Consider the following 18,305-nt stretch of genomic DNA (forward strand, 5'->3'; position numbering starts at 1 on the left):
GACCCAAACTTACAGCTATTTTAGGCCATAGTAAAAAAAAAAATAATTTAAAAACAATTTTTAAAAAATACAGGGATTATGGATCACAGAACTGGATTAAGTCACACAACATTTAAAGATTCTTTAAAATACCCATCTTCCATTATCTAGAAATTAATTTAAATTGGACACTACACAAACCTTTCTTGTATCGGCAACCTTTATACAGTGTCAGAAAACATCAAAGACATCAGAAGAGAAAGTTTGAACTTCTGCCTCCTTACAAATTACTAGAAAAATTGGCAGCTTAACAAAATGCGACAGAGCTGCTGATATAAAAATTACAATTCCACAACCATATATAAACTTCCAAGAATATGGTTATTTGCAGCAAGAAAGATGCTTAATTTTGTATTCCATAAGCAATCATTTTCAGAAGACAAATACAGGGCTACTAAGGGAAAAAATTACAGTACTGCTGAAAGAATTTTGCTGTAACTAAGTAAGCACTAATTGCATTTTATTATTGTATGTTGTTGCAATATTCAATTACTTAATTGAATCTTAACACACACACACCCCCCAAGAATTAATGCAGTAGAGGAAATAAAACATTTAAGCTTAGTTCTCAAATCTGATGAAGCTGTAGGACAAAATGAAGTGCCTCATCAGTCATGGCTTTACTGCTGCAGAAAGATGAATTGTATAGGCTCTCCAGGGAACCCCAAGATTTAAATCAGAACTAGCAGGAGCAATAAATGCAATAGCCTTGTATCAATCATCTTTATTTTGGAAACTACCCATATAATATGACAAAGAAAAAAAAAATCCTCACAGAGAACCAGTTTAAGACTATCCTAAGAGAATTTTTATAGTTGTTCTTTAAAATTAGCCATTTTGTTGTATCAGCCAGGAAAACAAACACTTTGCTTGAATTCAACTAGAATCGAGGGGACAATTTATTTTTGCTCTGAGAACTGCAGTCTCAGAAGGCTGGGAAAAGCAAAGCAAGTCCAAAACCTACTGTGTATAAAGAGATACCATATGAATACACAAAATAAAAGCACAACAGTTCCCTTGCCAAGGAGGAGCAGATGGCAACTCAGAGCAGAAGTCAATAACACAACCATAAGTCGTAAGAAAACGCCCATCAACCAGTTGTACACCAGTCACACTTTCTACAAGCGTGGGACTGAACGATTTTACCTGGGCAAGTCCCGCTTGCAGAAACCCCAGGTCAAGCATGGCTGCCCATCCCCAGAAGCAGCTGTTTTGCTTGGACTCCCACGGGACTTCCCTCAAGCTGCACTGCCTACCTCCCTACCACCTCCTCCTCCTCCCAGCCACCTACTTTTCACACTGCAAACACCTCCTGCACAGTGCTTTCCTTTAAGGGGCAGGGCCCGGGGGAAGAGCAACTCTAAAATACAGGAGGAAATTAGAGCTTTTACCGACAAAAAAAAATTGTTCACATGCACTGCGTTGCTGGTTTGACTTTACCCAGCACACTTGCTATGAGCACACACCCTCTTACGAGCAGCACCCAGGATGGCTCGAGTGCCCTTCATACCACGCGATGTCCTGAATGTCCCCTCACAACTACACAACAGCTGGATCAGCCTGCATAAAGACAGCTCCCTACAAGAAGAGCTGTCCCTCCTGCCCTTCTCCTGCTGTGGTTCTCACAGAGGACTATTTGGCAAAGTCATGTGATTCTGGTCTTAATTGTCGTGGGTTTTTTGGTTTGGTTTTTTTTTGATGGAGGTTTCTTGCCCATATGAAGCTCAAAGAGAAAGACTGCTTTGAAAAAAAAAAAAAAAAAAGGCTCAGAGCTTAAACTAAATTTTCCAGTAAGCAATATGCACATGTTTTTGCTCTTCAGTAGCACTTAAATTTTGCTTACTGGACTGCAAGATTGCTTTGGTTTTTGAACTCTGTGTTACTTGGGAAGCTCCTTTCCAGTCATAAATTGCTGAGAAAGCAGGAATACAACTAAAGAAAGTAAATGCCCAAGCTCTGATTTTTGCCCCCTCAGAGAAGTTTGAAGTGAATTTGAATGACCTTGTAATTGCGAAACATGCTTTCAAATAGAAGACGTTTAGCTTTGAATGCTGAGCACTGCCACAATTATTTACTTTAAATAATTCCAGATACCTAAATGCTGATCTGTCCTACTGTAGTGCTGGTTGAAAGGAATCACTTCCACTACTTTACAGTCTCTATTACTTGCTTTTATAATGTTTTGCAAGACTGCTTCCAACACTGTCAATGTTGCCATTGCTTGTAAATTTAATACAGGAGGGAACCCATATATTTAAAACGGTAAAGTTTTGTATCATTTCCCCTTTGTAATCTCTGTTAACGCTGAAATTTGCCAGATGTCCTAATCAAATAAGGAGGCTTTTATAAACAGAAGAATGTGTGGATATTCACTATTTCAGGAGCTTTTTCAAAACCTGAAGATCGGAGATTATAAAAGAGGAAGACAATTCTAAAAGAGGAAAACTCTGACAAAATGGAGTAAAATAAAAATTTTTTACAAAGCTACAGTTACCTGTAAAGACTTCTTTCTGAAATACTGATATATGGAGAAATTCTTACCAGAGAGAAATCTGAATCACTGAATCTATAAATCAGATGAAGCTTATGACATCTGATAACAGACTTCCTTCTCTTTAGCTACCGTAATCATGTTTTCAAATGACGACCTATGGTAATGAGTCTCTAATGACTCAATACCTAGGTGCTTAAAATAACTTTGAAAAACTGAGTCAGAGAAATCATTACCCAAGCACAGTATCAAATAGATCTTACCAGCTCTTCAGCTTCCCAGCACCAAAATGAGAAGCCTTGCATTATTATTTGCTGCAATACAACATAACCCACTTATCACTGAACTTTCAAGAGATGATGGCAGACAGAAAGATGAACAGAAAACCTGTATCTTAATAGAATAAGACTGTATCAGTTCTCATGCTCATCATAACACCTCCCTCCATCAATAGGACAGGAATCTGGTAAATTTGCATTACCAAACTTTTTCACCTTCTCTAGTGATCTTGTTGCCCCTTAAAAAAAAAAAAATCAAAAACAAACCACCAAACCAAAATAACCTAGAAAAGTCCCGAGAAATATTTTCACATCCACTTAATTATAGCTTAAAAAAACCAAACAACTTTTCATATGATTAAGACCATAAAATCAAAATTATTACTTTACCTAATTTGTTTTGTTTCATCACATCCTGATATGTAAATCAACTGTAATCTCATTCTTTGTATTATGTCTTGCTCTGCTGAATTCAATAGTGGGATGTGCTGAATGGGTTACGAAGTGATCTGCATAGAAGTTCATCCCAACTCACAGACGTATTCAGATTTACTGAGTAATTGTCTCTTAAGATGAAATTTCCTAAAAAAGTTTACTTTCAAAGTTATGACAAAACAGAAGGCAGTCTTGGAGAATGAAAAGTTTGGGTATTTTGGAGGGTTTAGCACAGAGGGATGCTTCGCTTCCCAGCTGCAAATCAGAACAAAGAATTGTTTCTGCGCAAACATACAAACAGCTTCCTGGTGGTACAAAGGAAAATGTGAGACTTCTCTGGGGGAGCCTTACACTAGTAAAAGCAATAGAGAATCAAAAAGAAGGATGAAAGGAAGGATACACGCTTAAGAAAAGTAACCTTTATTTGAAGTCTAATGTGGTGTTATTTTTTCCTACCTGAAATTTTCATACATAAATCATTATCTTCCCTCACACAACAACAAGAACCATGCTAAATTCAACTACTCAGTTAGAGACATTCATTTGAATAGTGACAATACACTCGGTTAGTGACATTCACAAGAGAATCCAACATGATTTTATGGACTTGAGAGCCTTGAACAACATTTCTGTGTTTTACAAGTATTGCTAAGATATACCTTATTTTAAGAACAGAATATTCAGTCTAATTTTTCATCTCAAGGAACCTGTCCCCATAAAAAAGCGCCCAGCCCTACAAACAGAACCAGATAAACTAGTTCTTAAAGTAGACAAACCAGTGAACAATCACGAACATAATGGTGGGATACAGGTGCCCCTCGAGTTACAAATTAAAGTCTGTTGCTATTGACACTAAGGGGACTAACCTCATGCAGCTTATGAAATGCAGCCTTATGAAATACCTAGCTTGTGAAAGTAATGTCACTAAGTTCAACAGTGTTACTCCTATAAATCAGAGTTTATCGGTTCCTAGTTCCAGCTTCAACTTTTAAATTAAAATTCTCGCTGAACATTAGCAGCACCAGTTCCAGAAGAACTGTCTTGATCATCAGCATGCATGTAACCTATCAACTTCTCTTAATACTACCTCCTTCTGAAATTAGGACTTCACAAATGGCAAAACATCTGCATTTTCAAGAAAACAACTTGTCTACATTTTAAAATAACTCTAAAAATAGAGTGAGATAGGGAGCATGTCATTTAAAAGCCAGCATATAACTTCCTGACATTTCTAGCTCTCCCTATTCAATGCAACTCAAAAACAAAAGAAAGGGCATGAGTAAAGCTGGGACTTGGCAAACTCTAGTGGGGAAAGAGAAGGAAAGGCAAAGTAGTCAAGAAAGAACAAACAGAAGAAAGAGAATCTCATCTGCAGCTTCTGCAAGCAACTAACACAGAAGTATATTTAAAATATCCATTTTCTTTGTGACTGAGTTTCGAAAAATTTTTAAGCTTTATTCTTTTAAGCTCAGATACTTTTTGCCTTTTGTAACGCACAGTTAAAAAGAAGGAATTAGTAAGCTCAACATCATTTCTGAAGGAAGCGTCCAAAATATTTATCTTAACGCATCAGTTCTTAAATGTAGGTATGAAATTGCCTACCTCTGAAGTCAGATTCAGTTAAATTACTGTAAAACTGTGGACGTTAGCATCTCCTAAACAATCCTTTTTTTCGTTTTGATTTGTTTTTTCAGTTTTTAGAGCATGTGACCTTGAGCAAGGCTTCAGGGAATCACAAAATCCACTGCCAAGTTACAGTAAGGATCTAGCCAACCAAAGAACTGCCACCAGAAGTCTCAGATCCTCCATTTCCTATTTATATATCTATGCTTCACCATGAAAGTCTCCCCCTCCCCACCCAACTTTTTGTATCATCTCTGAGCAGGCTTTCAGCTACTGTACCTCCCTAGAACTAGAGAAAACGGCCCTACAGTTTCAGTTAGTCTTTTGCTATTTCAGCAACTTAGAGTAGCTCAAAGACAGGCCTGACAGTTGCATCCTGGGACATACAGACAGCAAAGAATGAGGAGCAAGAAAGGAGAAGGAGCAACAGTGACTGCTAGCTCAGCTCACAGCAACAGACACAGCCTCCACAGTACTTGGGGCCTAGAGCTACCCCGACCCATTTCAACAAAGGACTCCCTACCAAGTTGCCAGTTAACAAATATGGTAGGAAAGCATCGATAAAGGTCTTTTTGTGTGAAAATAGTAGACCTTTCCCCTAAAAGCTTTTATTATTCCAGTAAGAAATCCAGTGAGTTTGAATGGTACAGGGAAGAGCCAGAAGATTACATGACTGTAGCCCAAGTCTTCATACTGGAAAACACTAGAAACTTAATTGCTGTGGTTTATCAAAGTTGGAGGCAAGAAAGTGGCTAGGGTTTACAAGTTAGCTGTAGAAGAAATTCCTGATTCTCCCTCCCCCCAAACCTAACACTTTGATACAAGCATTTGTAAATCTTGTAGACAAAAGGATGAAACCTGCAACAGAATCTGGGCAAATTAGATTTAAAATAAAAGAAATATCAACAGCAAGAGAATTGATGGTTTAAATAACAACAACTAAAAAGGACAGACTAGATTTTCCATCACTGAAAGCATTCAAATCAAGACTGATTTTTTCCCCCAGCCCTTATTGGAAAGTATATTCTAGTTTAAACAGGAATTAATTCAGGAAGTGCTAATAGCCAGTGCAGCACAGGCCAGGCCTGTCAGTCACCCCTAGCAGATGTATATGGGATTCGACACCATTAAAGTTTGAGAAATTCACATTCCAGATGCCTAATTATAGTCTAGTTTTGGTAACATTTTCACATACAATACAAATACACTTTGCATATTTCTTTTACAAATAGGCTATTTTGGAAGGAGTGAAAGCAGAAGGTGAGAAGTTTGTTTGCAGTTTGAAAAACAAAATTTACTTTCCAAGTGAAACGGTGACTGGTTAGTTGGCCAAGCTCCTAAAAGCTGTTTCTTGATCTAATTACTCACACTGTTAGAAAAAAAATGTATCCTTTACTATAGCTGACATTTGCACAAGTTCAACAAATTAACATCCAAAGCAGGGAAATTTGCAGAGAGGGACCTATCTCTGGGGTGAAGCTTTCTTTTTTTTCAGAAAATAAAGTAAGGTTCTCTTCAGTACTACTCTCAGTTACCAGCGTATCAAAGTAATAACAACAAAATATCAAATCTTCACTGACTATCACTTCCCAGTTTTAACCTTCAAGTTACAGTAAATTACCATAACTTGCAACGTGTAGAATGAAAAAACTTGCACCACCTGATTATAAGCCAATCCTAGTTAGGAAATTAGAAATTACACACCCTTCGGTCTGAGGCCACGACTCCAAAAAATGAATTTCAAGAAAAGCGAATTGAAATTTTCCAAATGTATGAATAAAATGGCTTCATGTGTTCAGCACAAAACACAGGATCCCCTGAGGATACTGCACCTCAAAGTGAGGAGAGAAACAGTAAACTGTTTTAGAACAGTATCTGCTTAGATTATGTGGTATATGTGTACACTGAAGTAATCTTCTTTTTCTTAATAGTTAGGATGATCACAAATTATTTATACACACATCCCCACATATCAGTGGAAACCACAAATATTAAAATGAGTCCATTAACAATATTCTACACCCTCAACAGAACATAAATTTCACTATATTAACGCTTCTTAAACTGCCTAAGTGATTTTGAAGCCTAAAACCAACTTCTCTGTGCTTCTAAAAAAGTTTACTAAAACACGAGCAACCATCAACTTACATGGTTACAGAGACAGCTACTGACACATTAAATTTGACACATTCAAGATGCAGAATTCCTCCAGTACCGAGAAGCGCAGCACAAGTAGTGTACTGTATGAGAACTCCATCAGTAAAAGTAAGTTTTTAAACTGCTGGCCAAGTTCATGCAATCGGATGACTCAAAAGTATTAGTTCAAATACCAAAAAAGCCTTCTGCGGTATTTAGCCAACTTACAGATGACATTTGCTGGTGGGTGTTAACTCACACCTACACAAGCAGAGATGGTCAACCAATATAGCAAATAAATACTGTTAATTTAGAAAGAGGCCAGTTTCAGATAGGATGGTCTGATTTTGACTGTTGCATTCCTAGCAGATACTGTTGAAGAACGGAACAAAATAATTTCACTTCCTGCTTTTTTTATTTTATTTGTTTTTTAACAACCAGACCCTACCTACTATTACGCTGTCGCACACTACGGACCGGGCTCCGGCCCGGGACGCAGCACACACCCACCCCCTGGATGCCGCTCGAGGGGGTCTGCATCAGCTGCCCTCATGCCGCGGGCGGCCGGGGGGTGCGAGGCAGCCGGGGCGCCCCGGCCCCCGCCCGGGCGTCAGGGCCCGCCGGCGGCCCAGGCCTTTCCCCGCCACCGCCGCGCTCCGCGGGGCACGGTGGAAGCGGGGCAGGGGCGCCTGGGCAGCGGGAGGAGCAGCCCTCGGCCTCCGGCAGCTTTTCAGCCCCACAGTCGCTCCGGGCGAGCCGAGGGCGGGGGACAGCTGGGCGAGCAGGGGAGACGGCGGGGCGGACAAAAAGCAGAAAACAACTTTCCCCTGCCCCGGAGTTGGCGCTGCCCCGCCGAGCCCTCCGCGCCGCCCGCAGGGGCCGGGCAGCGGCGGCGAGGCCCGAGCGCAGCGCGGCGCGGCGGGAGCGGGCGGCCCCGTCCTCCCCTCCCCTCCCTCCCGCCGCCGGGGAGGGGACTGGCTCCCCCGACCCCCGAGACGCAGCCCGTCCCCCGGGGGGCCCTCCCTCCCGGTCGCCCGCAGCCGAGAGGGGCTGCTGCCCGCCGAGCCCCTCCGCCGGGCCTGCTCGGTGCCCGGGGGCTCGGCGCAGGGGGCGCCCCGGAGCCGCCTCACGACCCCCCGGGCCGCGCCGGGGGCTGCTCACCTTGGTGGCCATGGCGCTGCCGGTCTCCCCTCCCCGCCGCGGGCCGCGGCTGCTCGGTCGGTGTGTCCGGCCCGCCCGCCGCCGCCGCTGGGCCGCGCAGGCGGCTCCTCCTCAGCGTCCCCCAGTCGCTGCCGCCGCCGCCTGGGGGCCGTGGGGCGGCTCAGCAGCCAGCCCCGGCTCTGGGCGGGCGGGGGCTGATGTAGCCGCCCGGCCGTGCCCCCTCCCCACACTCCCGGCCGCCCCTTCCCCCAGCTCGGCTCGGCACCCGGGGGCCGTTTGTCCCCAGCCGCTCGGTCAGGGCTGGAGGGAGGGACCCGCGGCGCGGCGGGGAGCCCCGGTCGAGCCGCCCCGGTCGGTCCCCGGGGTGCGGGCGCGGGCGGACGTGGCCCCGCTGCCGCCGGGTTGGGACCGGCCTCCCCCCCCCCCGCCCTCGTCCGCCGGTGCCTTCAGCGGCTTCGCCTTGTAGTCAGCGTTTGCCCTCACGCTCCCGCTCGCGTGGGGGAGAGGGCGCGCAGAAAGACCGCATCTACCCCTCGGTTGCTTTTGAACAGAAATTTCGAAGCAAGGAGAGCAATTTTTCCTCGGCCAGGCTCCCTCTGCAGCTGTGAGTGCGGTGTGCGTTGTCCCTGACCCCTTCTTTCAGCCGGGCCTTGGCGTAGTAGAAAACGACATCCCGGAGCTGGTCAGGGTCGGAACCGTTCCTGCCCGGCCCTCTACCACCGACCGTCTCATCAAAACTAACCGTGACCCCACTTGCTGCCCAGCCTGCAGGAGAGACTTGCTGGGAGGCTAAAACAAAGGGGATGGGGAAATCCTGTGGCCCTGATTGCCCAAGGTACTGCGCCATACGAAAAGCAGCGCAGCTTCTCGGCCGTGTATGTCTAGGGGTTGGCCTGGGATAAGGAGATGTTTCCTTTCTGCAGAAGAAAATAGATGGTGTCATTGTCAGGACTGACAAGGAGAGTCTGAAGAGGCAGGGAGGCTGTGGGGAAGCTGCACAACTCTTTAGATCTGCATTTCCTTGTCCATAGAAATTACATGCTTCTCCTCTGCTATTGCTATATATAGTTTATCAGTGAGACAGCGTTATTAAAAGAGAAAAATAACTCTCACAGTTGTTTTAAGTTGGAAAAAAAATTTCAAATCGGACCAGTGAAATAGTGTCTATGGAGAGTGAGGATGAGGAACTAAGAGCAAGCCAGCTGGCTGTTCAGTCACCAGCACTTCTCAGGTGACCGAAATGATTCATCCGCTGTAGTAGCAAAACTCTCTGAAGCCACCTTCATCTCTGTACTAAGGGACCCCGCTCTTCCACCTTCTTGCTAACAATCTTTCCAACGTTGTATGTTGTGATCTGGTCAACCAGCAAGCATCTTATAAAATGGATAGAGGCATGAAGTCAAGAGACCCAGCATTGTCTTGTTTAGGGATCCCCAACTGATAGGTATGTGAAGCACCCTCTATTCATTCACCAGATGCTACGGTTTGCTATGTGATTTATAATAAACTTGTGGCTTTTGTATAAGCTTGAGTCTCTGTCATTCTCTACCTGCTGTCAGAACAACTGCCAGGAAAGCTTCGTCTACAGCTGCTAACCAGTACGGGTAAACAGAGCGCTGCTTGCTGTCTGGGGAATGAAGAACAAAGTCATGATTTATTCAGCCTCTCTATACGCTTAAAATCTCCAGTGTACAGTATTTCACTATGAAGTACTCCTAAAAATAAGTCTTGCTTGACAAGTCTGAGAGATGAAGGAAACATTAATGTTTTTTTCAGGGTGAGGGAATGTTCTGGGAAAATTATTTTCGATGGGATCTTTCCAACACTATTTGCAATTAATTGCCATTAATTCTTATGTTAACAAAGACATTCTTAGTAGTCACTTTGGATTGCAAATAAACGTATCTCTTCTTAGCTGCAAGCTTTATTATTGCTTAACACTAAGGGCTAAATCAACAAATTGCTAATGAAATCACCTAAAATTTCCAAAACCCTCTAAATTAGTTAATTTTCTGCTGCCAAGGTGAGTCCCAGTTAATTAAGACTAGATGTTTGCTTAGCACTAGATATATAAGAAATCTTCAGCGGCTTCAGTGGGGTAGTTTACTTACTGAAGCATTTGGTAGGTTGGAAGTCCAGTGCTATGCGTGGAGCTTATCAGCTTTCAAACAAAGTTGGCTCATTATTCGCTTTGTACTAAAGCCCCCATGTATGCTATAATAGTTAAATATCTCCACCTCAGAAAAAAAAAACAACAATAGCAGAAGAAAATCCCTTACTCAGCACATAAGTGACTTTTTTTTTTAGTGTTCTCTCTACAGAGTTCTACTAAGTATGTATTTTTGCATTTAACTCGTCAGCAGTAGTTCCCAGGAACAACTGCTGCAGCAGAGTTCAGTGAGAAGTGATCTGTTGCAGAGCCTCATCAAAAGCTCCTGCCAACAGCACTATGAAAATGTTTTAATTAAAGATGGACTCTGAGAAAGGACGTGGAGAACATTTGCCGAATACTGTTCTCTGCTGGGCAAGGCTTGCCTGTAGCTTCAAGGTCATGGAAAGTCAGTGACCTTGTATGTTCTGACTTACGAAAGCTTGGTGGCGAATGATAAAGAAAAAATAAGGTTATTCAGATAACCTTCAAGCTGAAAACCATCTGGAGAAAGAATTATGGTTTGTGTTTCTAAGCTACTGTCCTCAGGAGCTCCTTGAGGTGATACACCTTGGATTTCTTCCTGCCAGGAGGCTGTGCCTTAGCATTACCTAGGTGATGCACCAGGGTGACTCAGGTGGCCCTGAGGCATTTACCACAGCTGTGGAGGAATTCTGAAGAATAATTATTATCTTCAGTGGCAACAACTTTGGAAATGGAACAGCCTGTCAAATACATGTATTTCCAAACTCTTTGCAGAAGGCATACTGAGAGGTGTGTTGTCTTAGGTCTTTATTTTCAAAGGTGTTTTAAAAAGTTAAAAGCGATTTATTTTTTTTTAATTGGCTGAGAGGCTGTCAGCATGGTGTGTACAATAATATCAGTTCCTCACTACGTACTTTTAGCTCAAGATTTGAAACTACAGTAATCAGGAAAGTCTAATAATGACTAGGGAGTAATTACAAAAATATTTCAAACTTTTCTTACTCCTTTGAATTGTCATGTTTACCTTAATCACCTGATACACTTCTTGTTTTAAGAAGAGGTAGAGATTTCGTATTTCCAAACCCTTAAAATGAACTGTTTAAGGAATGACTTAGTTTAGAAATCAAAAATAGTAGTAGCGTCTTCTTCATCTTCAGAAATCATACCCACACAGCTTCACCTACCTCTGCCCAAGAAGTCCTCTGGGTGTCATTGTGTTTTCTCTCAGCTGACCAGCATTTCTGTTTCAGAGCTGGGTTAACACCATTTCTTTGGCATTTCTGAGAAGTTTTTCAGAGAGCAATATAGATAAGATAGTGCTTCCTCCTATCTTCTCTCCTCCCCTCCTCCAAAATTGGACAGAGAACAACAGGAGCTGCCACATCCATGAAAGTTAATGTTATCTGCACAGAGCAACAGGGGAGCAGCTGCTGCATCCTGTTTGTGCATTGCTCTGTACAGCATGGCATCATTTGCAAATCCTATCTGAAAAACACATTTAATGAAACATGTTCTAAGGAAAAAATACTATTATTTTCCTTTATTGTATGTTGGGAGCCTTTGGCCGGATAGGCCGTGCACTCTTGAATCATATGGTATTTGCACCAAAGCTTGATAGACTCTTGTCTACCCAGAACTTTACGTGGCAGTTTAAAATGGTGCTCAAGAGATCGCTGACGCACTTTCCAATCCTACTTTGCACCTGGTGATGGAAGATCACTATCAAACCAGTAAGGTAGCCAGTCCTGAAATAGTGTAGGATGTTAGGTTAAGACTTCTCTAGTTTATAAAAGCTGCTTTAGAAAAATGCACTCAAATTCCTCTGAATTTTTCAGTCTCTGTATTTGACTCTGAATAGGCAGTTCTGAGAAAAACTGTGCTTCACACATTTGCTTTTGACTTCAGGGTTTTGTTTCCTTAGAGCTGGTAATCAGATGCCATTATTATCTGAACTGTGGCATACCACGTGGGCCTTTTCCAAGGTAAGTTCTGATTTGCCATAGTTACATTTTTAATATGTAAACCATATGTTTAAATATTTTTAAATGGTTTTGTGCTGTGTGTGAATACACTGTTTTCTTTACACTGGAGGAAAAGTGTGATGCTACGTCATGCTAAATTCCATACTCTGAGGGTGCTGGGGTTTTTTTAATACATCTTTGTGAATCGGACCATTTAAATTATGGTAGACTCCCTGGACTCAATTTTCTCTTTAAAAATCCATTAAAAAAGCAGCTGACCATTGAAGATGTGAAAAAAACTACACTGAAAAAGAAGTGTGGGTGTTCCAGAGACAAAATGATGTTGCAATATGCTTTTGGACACTATTAATTATTTGAGAGCACTTTTTCCTTTTTTTGTGAAGCTGATTGCAAAGGTCATGTTTCAGTGCAAATCTGGTCAGTCTCAAGGGAGCAGGGGATGTGTGGATTAAACACCTAGTGCAGATCTTTATGGATGAGTGCCATGGCTGCAACAGTTAGGAGGTTGCTTGGTCACGATGTTCTTTCTTTAGATAATAGCGTGTGAAACAACATTTTTTCTCCCTTTTCTCCTTTAAATGTAACAAATGTTTTGACCAGTTCTACTCTTCTTTCTCCTGCCTTTACAGCAGAATAATCAGTGATAGATGTATGCATTTTTTTAGCACTATAAGCCTTGAAAGAAACAATACAACAAATCATGCTTTCTTGTGCAAGGAATAAAACAGATTTCCTGAAACATCTAACACTAATATCATTCTTACTTTTTGCATTCCCTTCTGACCTGTACACTGATTGGTATTATAATGGATATGCTTATAGCTGAGCTAGGATACTTCTGCATGCATATGTATCATGCACTTTAATTGGTTTGCATTTGGATTTTTTGTTCATACTTGATATTTGTTTGAGTTTCAGTGCAAGAGTGCTGAGGGCAATAGGTTTTGAACTCAGGTTTCCTGAGAAATGGAATACAGATTAGTAAAAAGAATATTTAAAAAAGTATAAATGTTTCTGTTTTGCTGTTTGCTAGCTTTAGCAAAAATGACATACCACAAGCACTATTGATTCTTATGGCTACTGACCAATCCAGAGTGCTGACTGCCTGTGGGTTATTTCCATTTTTTCTTGTTGTGGTGGAAGGGCTCTGCCAGCTGCCATACCCTGCCATCCCAGGGGACTGCGGTCTCAACAGGCAAAGCAACAGAAGAGGCATGTTGATCTGCTGTGTATTCGATTACATGGACAGGTACATCTATGATAAAGTCCTGTCAACATTAAGAAGCCAAGGATTGCACCCAAATTGTCTTCCAACACACAGACCACTAGTGATACTAAAGATGTGCTGGTTTTGGCTGGGATAAAGTTATTTTCTTCAAGTGACTGGACCTTCAAGCTTTGTAAATGAAATTTTGTGCTGGAAACAGTATGGATAATACAGAGATGTTTTTGTTATTGCTGAGCAGTGCTTACACAGAGACAAAGCCTTTTCTGGTCAAGCGAGCTGGGGTGCACAAGGAGTTGGGAGGGGACACAGCTGAGACAGCTGACCCCAACTGACCAAAGGAATATTCCATACTATATGATGTCATGCACGCTCAGCATAAAGCTGGGGAAAGAAGAAGGAAGGAAAGGGGGGGACGTTCGGAATTATGGTGTTTGTCTTCCCAAGGAACTGTTACATGTCATGGAGCCCTGCTTTCCTGGGGATGGCTGAACACCTGACTGCCGATGGGAAGCAGTGAATGAACTTGTTTTGCTTTGCTTGCATGTGCAGCTTTTGCTTTACCCATTAAGCTGTCTTTATCTCAACCCACATGTTTTCTCACTTTTACCCTTCCAATTCTCCCCCAACCCACTCTGAGGGGAGCGAGCAAGCGCCTGGGTGGTGCTTAGCTGCTGACAGAGGTTAAACCATGACAGATGTAACTAATTGTTCTTTGCAGTCACATCTAGATGATGGTCCAGTTATTCCTCCTCACTGAGGAGCTAGCTCATTGAGGAGAAAGCTATAGAAGGCTGCAGGACTAACCTGAGAGATCTGAGCCCTCTTGCTCCAGCCTCTGAGCTTCTATGGAGAGACTCTATGAGTCTGCCAGCATAGCACCAGGCTGCACTTTTCCAGACAGCTTAATGAAAGTAGGAGCAAATCTATGGACACTTGCCATATATTGCATTTACATCCAAATTAACAGCACGGCCAGTATCAAACCATCATAAGGCATGCTTTGCTCTGCATTGTGATAGTGATCATGCAAAGCTGCAGACCCTATGGAAAAATGCTGTTTGTCATAATTGTTTGCTTTTTACTGTAAATAAACTAATCTAGGTGTTCTCCCTTATAAAAGTAAGAATTATAATTTTACTGACTTGACCAACACAAATCTTGGATGTGTTGTATCCGTGGTTTAATATTTGCTGTCCGTCATTCCAGAACACAGCATTTACTCACACTTTTTTCCCCATGACATGGACAGATTTTTTTTGGAGTAATGTGATTCTGAATTTTCGAACTGCTTGTGTTTTTCCAATTCTAACAGATTTATTACTTCCTTACATTTTTTTGTGTTTTCATCACGGAAATTTGGGTGTCTCTAGCTGACTGTTTCCATAGACAAGAAATTCAATCCTGTGGCATTTATACGGTGAGATCACTGAAAGACTAAACCAGGCCTTAATGTCCTTTACCCCTTAAATCTTGTTTTGAGCCATTGTTTCCTATAGAAATAATTAACAATGAAATTACTTCATAGAAAGAAGCTGCTGATCAGCAGCCCCCCAGCATTCATGAGCCCATCTTTAATGAACATAGGTCAAGGTGACGATAACTGCTCCAAAGAAAATGCAAAGCAATATTAATTTCCAGGAGCTATTGTTCATCTGCATCTTCTCTAGCAGAGTTAAGGTGTCCTGCAGCTAGAGGAAGAGTTATGAAGCCTCTTTCTAGTGCACATATATTTCTCTCTTGTGTCAACCCATGTTAGATCTCTAGCACATAAACTGTCTTCTAGCCCAGACAAGCCCAGAAGGGGATAAGGAAAAGAGAGAAAGTAAAAGCTTTCATGAATTTCATTATACTATAACTAGGCATAGTCCTTTTATATAGTTTTTCCTGTCTTGAGGAAGGAGCTTGGAATCTTGAGGTTCCTTTTTACCCTACATTTTGTGATTCATTTTTGCACATTGCAGCCAATAAAGACCAAAGACCATGCTATCCTAGTGAAGAGATAATAATGTACAGTAGAAGAAATAGCAAAGCCTGTGGCTAGATGATGGGCTACAAAAGAGGCTTTGTAGGCTGCATACCTTGCATTGCTGTTGAGGAAATTATGCAACTGTGGGCAGGTCAGAAAATTTCAAGTATCTATGAATTTTTTTTGTCTCAGATTAGGTTTTGCTGAAAAGCATTTTTCTTTGGTTGCAGGGCACAGGATCATTCATTAGTAGGAGTATTAGATAGGTGGCAGTTCCAAGATACCTTATAGGAGTAGGTATTCAAATATTTTTGAAAAACCTGCTATTACTAGCAAGGCCAATAAGTCTATTCAAGCATTTAATTTATTACCAGTACTAAACTGAAAATGATACCTTAGGGATTTAAGTGCTTCATATCTTTCTGCATGCAAGTATTAAGATGTTCAAACTAGCTGGCACTTCTTTCTTCAAATTACCAGAAACAGCCCTAGAGGTAGTTCTAGCTACCCTGGAAAGGCAGATGTCCAAAAATCTACAAATATTTCCTGGAAATCTGACCCTTACACTATGGTTAGAGAGAGGAAACAGAAGGAGTAAATTCTGCAACTCCCTTTTCCAGAGTACAGATTTTCTTATTTTGTTGGTAGGGGGTAAAATTTGAAGCTTGCTGCAATGAGGAGCTCTAAATGCATTCTGTAAATTGAGAGTTCCTCTTTAAATTGACAGAATATTCTTGTCCAAACTGTTTCAGCTGAAGTGGGACAGAGCAGATGCAGCACTCAGTCATGTGCCCTGCCTGTGGTCAGCCACACAAGGCCAATTTTTTTCAAATGCTAAGCTCTACTATTTTTTTTCTTTTTCTTTTTTTTTAAGAAAAAAGACTGAACACAGCTGCTCTTGACATCAGCAACAGCCACTGAAGAAATAAAAAAGCATGATGCTATCCAACAACAGCTGACATTTAGAGTCCATTGCAGTGAGTTTACCTAACAAATGCTGAGGACAAAAAAAGGATCTGCTGTATCAAAGTACCTTCTGATTTGCTTGAACCTCACCTGTGCATTTTTTCAGCATATCACATCATTCAGGTTGTCTCTGGTAATGTGTTTACCCAAAAGGTGTTCTTTATCATGAGGTTGCTGGCATTTGCCTGTCATTGCTACATCAGTCCAAGGATTTTACAAGAATAAAATACTGCTGCTACAGAAAATGTCACAGAAGAGTTAACTTGAAAGGATGCCCCTTTAAGATTATGATAACAAGTGGAAGAGGAAATCTGACTCTAATATGACATTTAAAAACCCCAAATACCACCACAAAACCTGTTAAGCACTGCAGTGAGCCACAAAACCTGCTAATATTTCTAATTTGTTTTGGGAATCTTCTGTTTCCAAGCTTTGTTTTCCACCATGAGCATGCAACATCCACCATTTTTTTTCCCCATGGTTCAAACAGATGTTTTGGAGCACTATGACTGCAAGCTCTCTACCTGCCTGCTCTCCTTCCAGTTCTCAATTTATCACTTCACTACATTTCTTTGTCTGTGTTTTTATCAAGGCATTTTGGGGGCTTCAGGATGAAGGAATTTATTCGTTAATTGAATTTCCAGGTAGTATGAGAAGTTTTCCCCATAATATTACTTCAGTAATTGGGTTGTCATTTGCAAATGTGATCATTACTGTGCATGATTTTTTCTCCCTGCAAGCATCCTGACCGATTTTTCCAGAATGCGAATTTAATTCTGGATATCCTAACAGAAATGTTTCTAAGTTCTGCACCGGCAGCTGCCTTCACACTCCTCACAGGTGAGGCTCTCCCAGCCATCCTGACCACCCCATGGTGCCCTGTGGGGGAGGAGGAGGTGGTTGCTGGGGTGTGAGGTGGGGCTGTACTATACTTTTATAGCTTTACCACAATATAGTGACAGTCCCTGGCCATCCTAATTACGATCACAGTCTTCTGTGTGCAGGACCGTACCCACACTGAACATTTTGCCTGCCTTTCCAATAGCTGTCACATCTGTCATTCTTCTTAACTGTCTCTTTCTTTGACTCTCAGGGCAAGTTTGAAGCTTTAATTCCACATCAGACCCAGACGTTTCTTTTCCCTTGAATATTTAATGACAGTCAAATTGAAGAGAAGAGTTCCTAGCACTTTTTCAGGTCCACAGTGTCTCTGCAGAGAGGCAAGCCCTTGGCACCGCAGACCACCGCGAGTAAGTCAGTGAGGGAATTGCAACACAGATAAAAATCAGGTCCTTCCCTGGTCCTGGTCCCTACAGTGGGTTCCTAACCTGCCAAGCTGTTTTCCCCAACACACAGAAACCCACCTTTGATTGCATCCTCCAGGCAATTTTTTTCACTGCTGATCTCTTCACCACTCCTCAGCAGTCCCCAACCAAACACTGCTGAGCTTTGGCTTTGACCCCAGCTGGCAACAACCGCTTGTTTCTTTTTTTCTCAGGCTACAGCTGCTCAGAAGCCTCCTTGCACAAAAGCAGTTATAATTGTAGACTTCTCCTCAAGGACAGATGATTTATAGACTTAAACTCTCCAGCGTCTCAGTAGCGTGATCTGAAAGAGGAGGAAGAACAAGCAGAGAGGAACTTCTGCAAAAAGGTTGTTCATCTGGAGTTAAGAGATGTTCCCTGACCCAGACAAATCCATTCATGTGTATCCTATACCCAACGTGATAGATAGATGTGTTTCCAATAAACAAAGAGGACTGCTCCTTTAACTCAGCAATCAGAATACCCTGATCTGATCCAGCAGGGACCACTCCTGTCCATGTAGATGCCTGTTCCCTTCGCACCAGCTGACTGCCTGGAAACA

The 18,305-nt window shown here is 42.1% G+C and overlaps 1 protein-coding gene across 3 annotated transcripts in view; it reads right to left on the reverse strand.

Moving 5' to 3' along the window:
* Positions 1–17,996, reverse strand: part of SNX9 (sorting nexin 9) — a 72,272-nt gene extending 54,276 nt beyond the window's left edge. The window contains exon 1 of one of the 3 annotated variants that reach the window (XM_074896506.1): positions 17,804–17,996. In XM_074896506.1, coding sequence (XP_074752607.1) covers positions 17,804–17,815 — 12 coding nt within the window. In that variant the 5' untranslated portion in view covers positions 17,816–17,996. Of the gene's footprint in view, positions 1–8,163; positions 8,499–17,803 lie in introns of those variants that run through there. The other 2 variants (XM_074896507.1, XM_074896505.1) reach the window with 2 other exon arrangements.
* Positions 17,997–18,305: the final 309 nt, after the last annotated feature.

Source organism: Athene noctua, chromosome 1 (genome assembly GCF_965140245.1).
Source record: "Athene noctua chromosome 1, bAthNoc1.hap1.1, whole genome shotgun sequence".
In the NCBI taxonomy this organism is placed as follows: domain Eukaryota; kingdom Metazoa; phylum Chordata; class Aves; order Strigiformes; family Strigidae; genus Athene; species Athene noctua.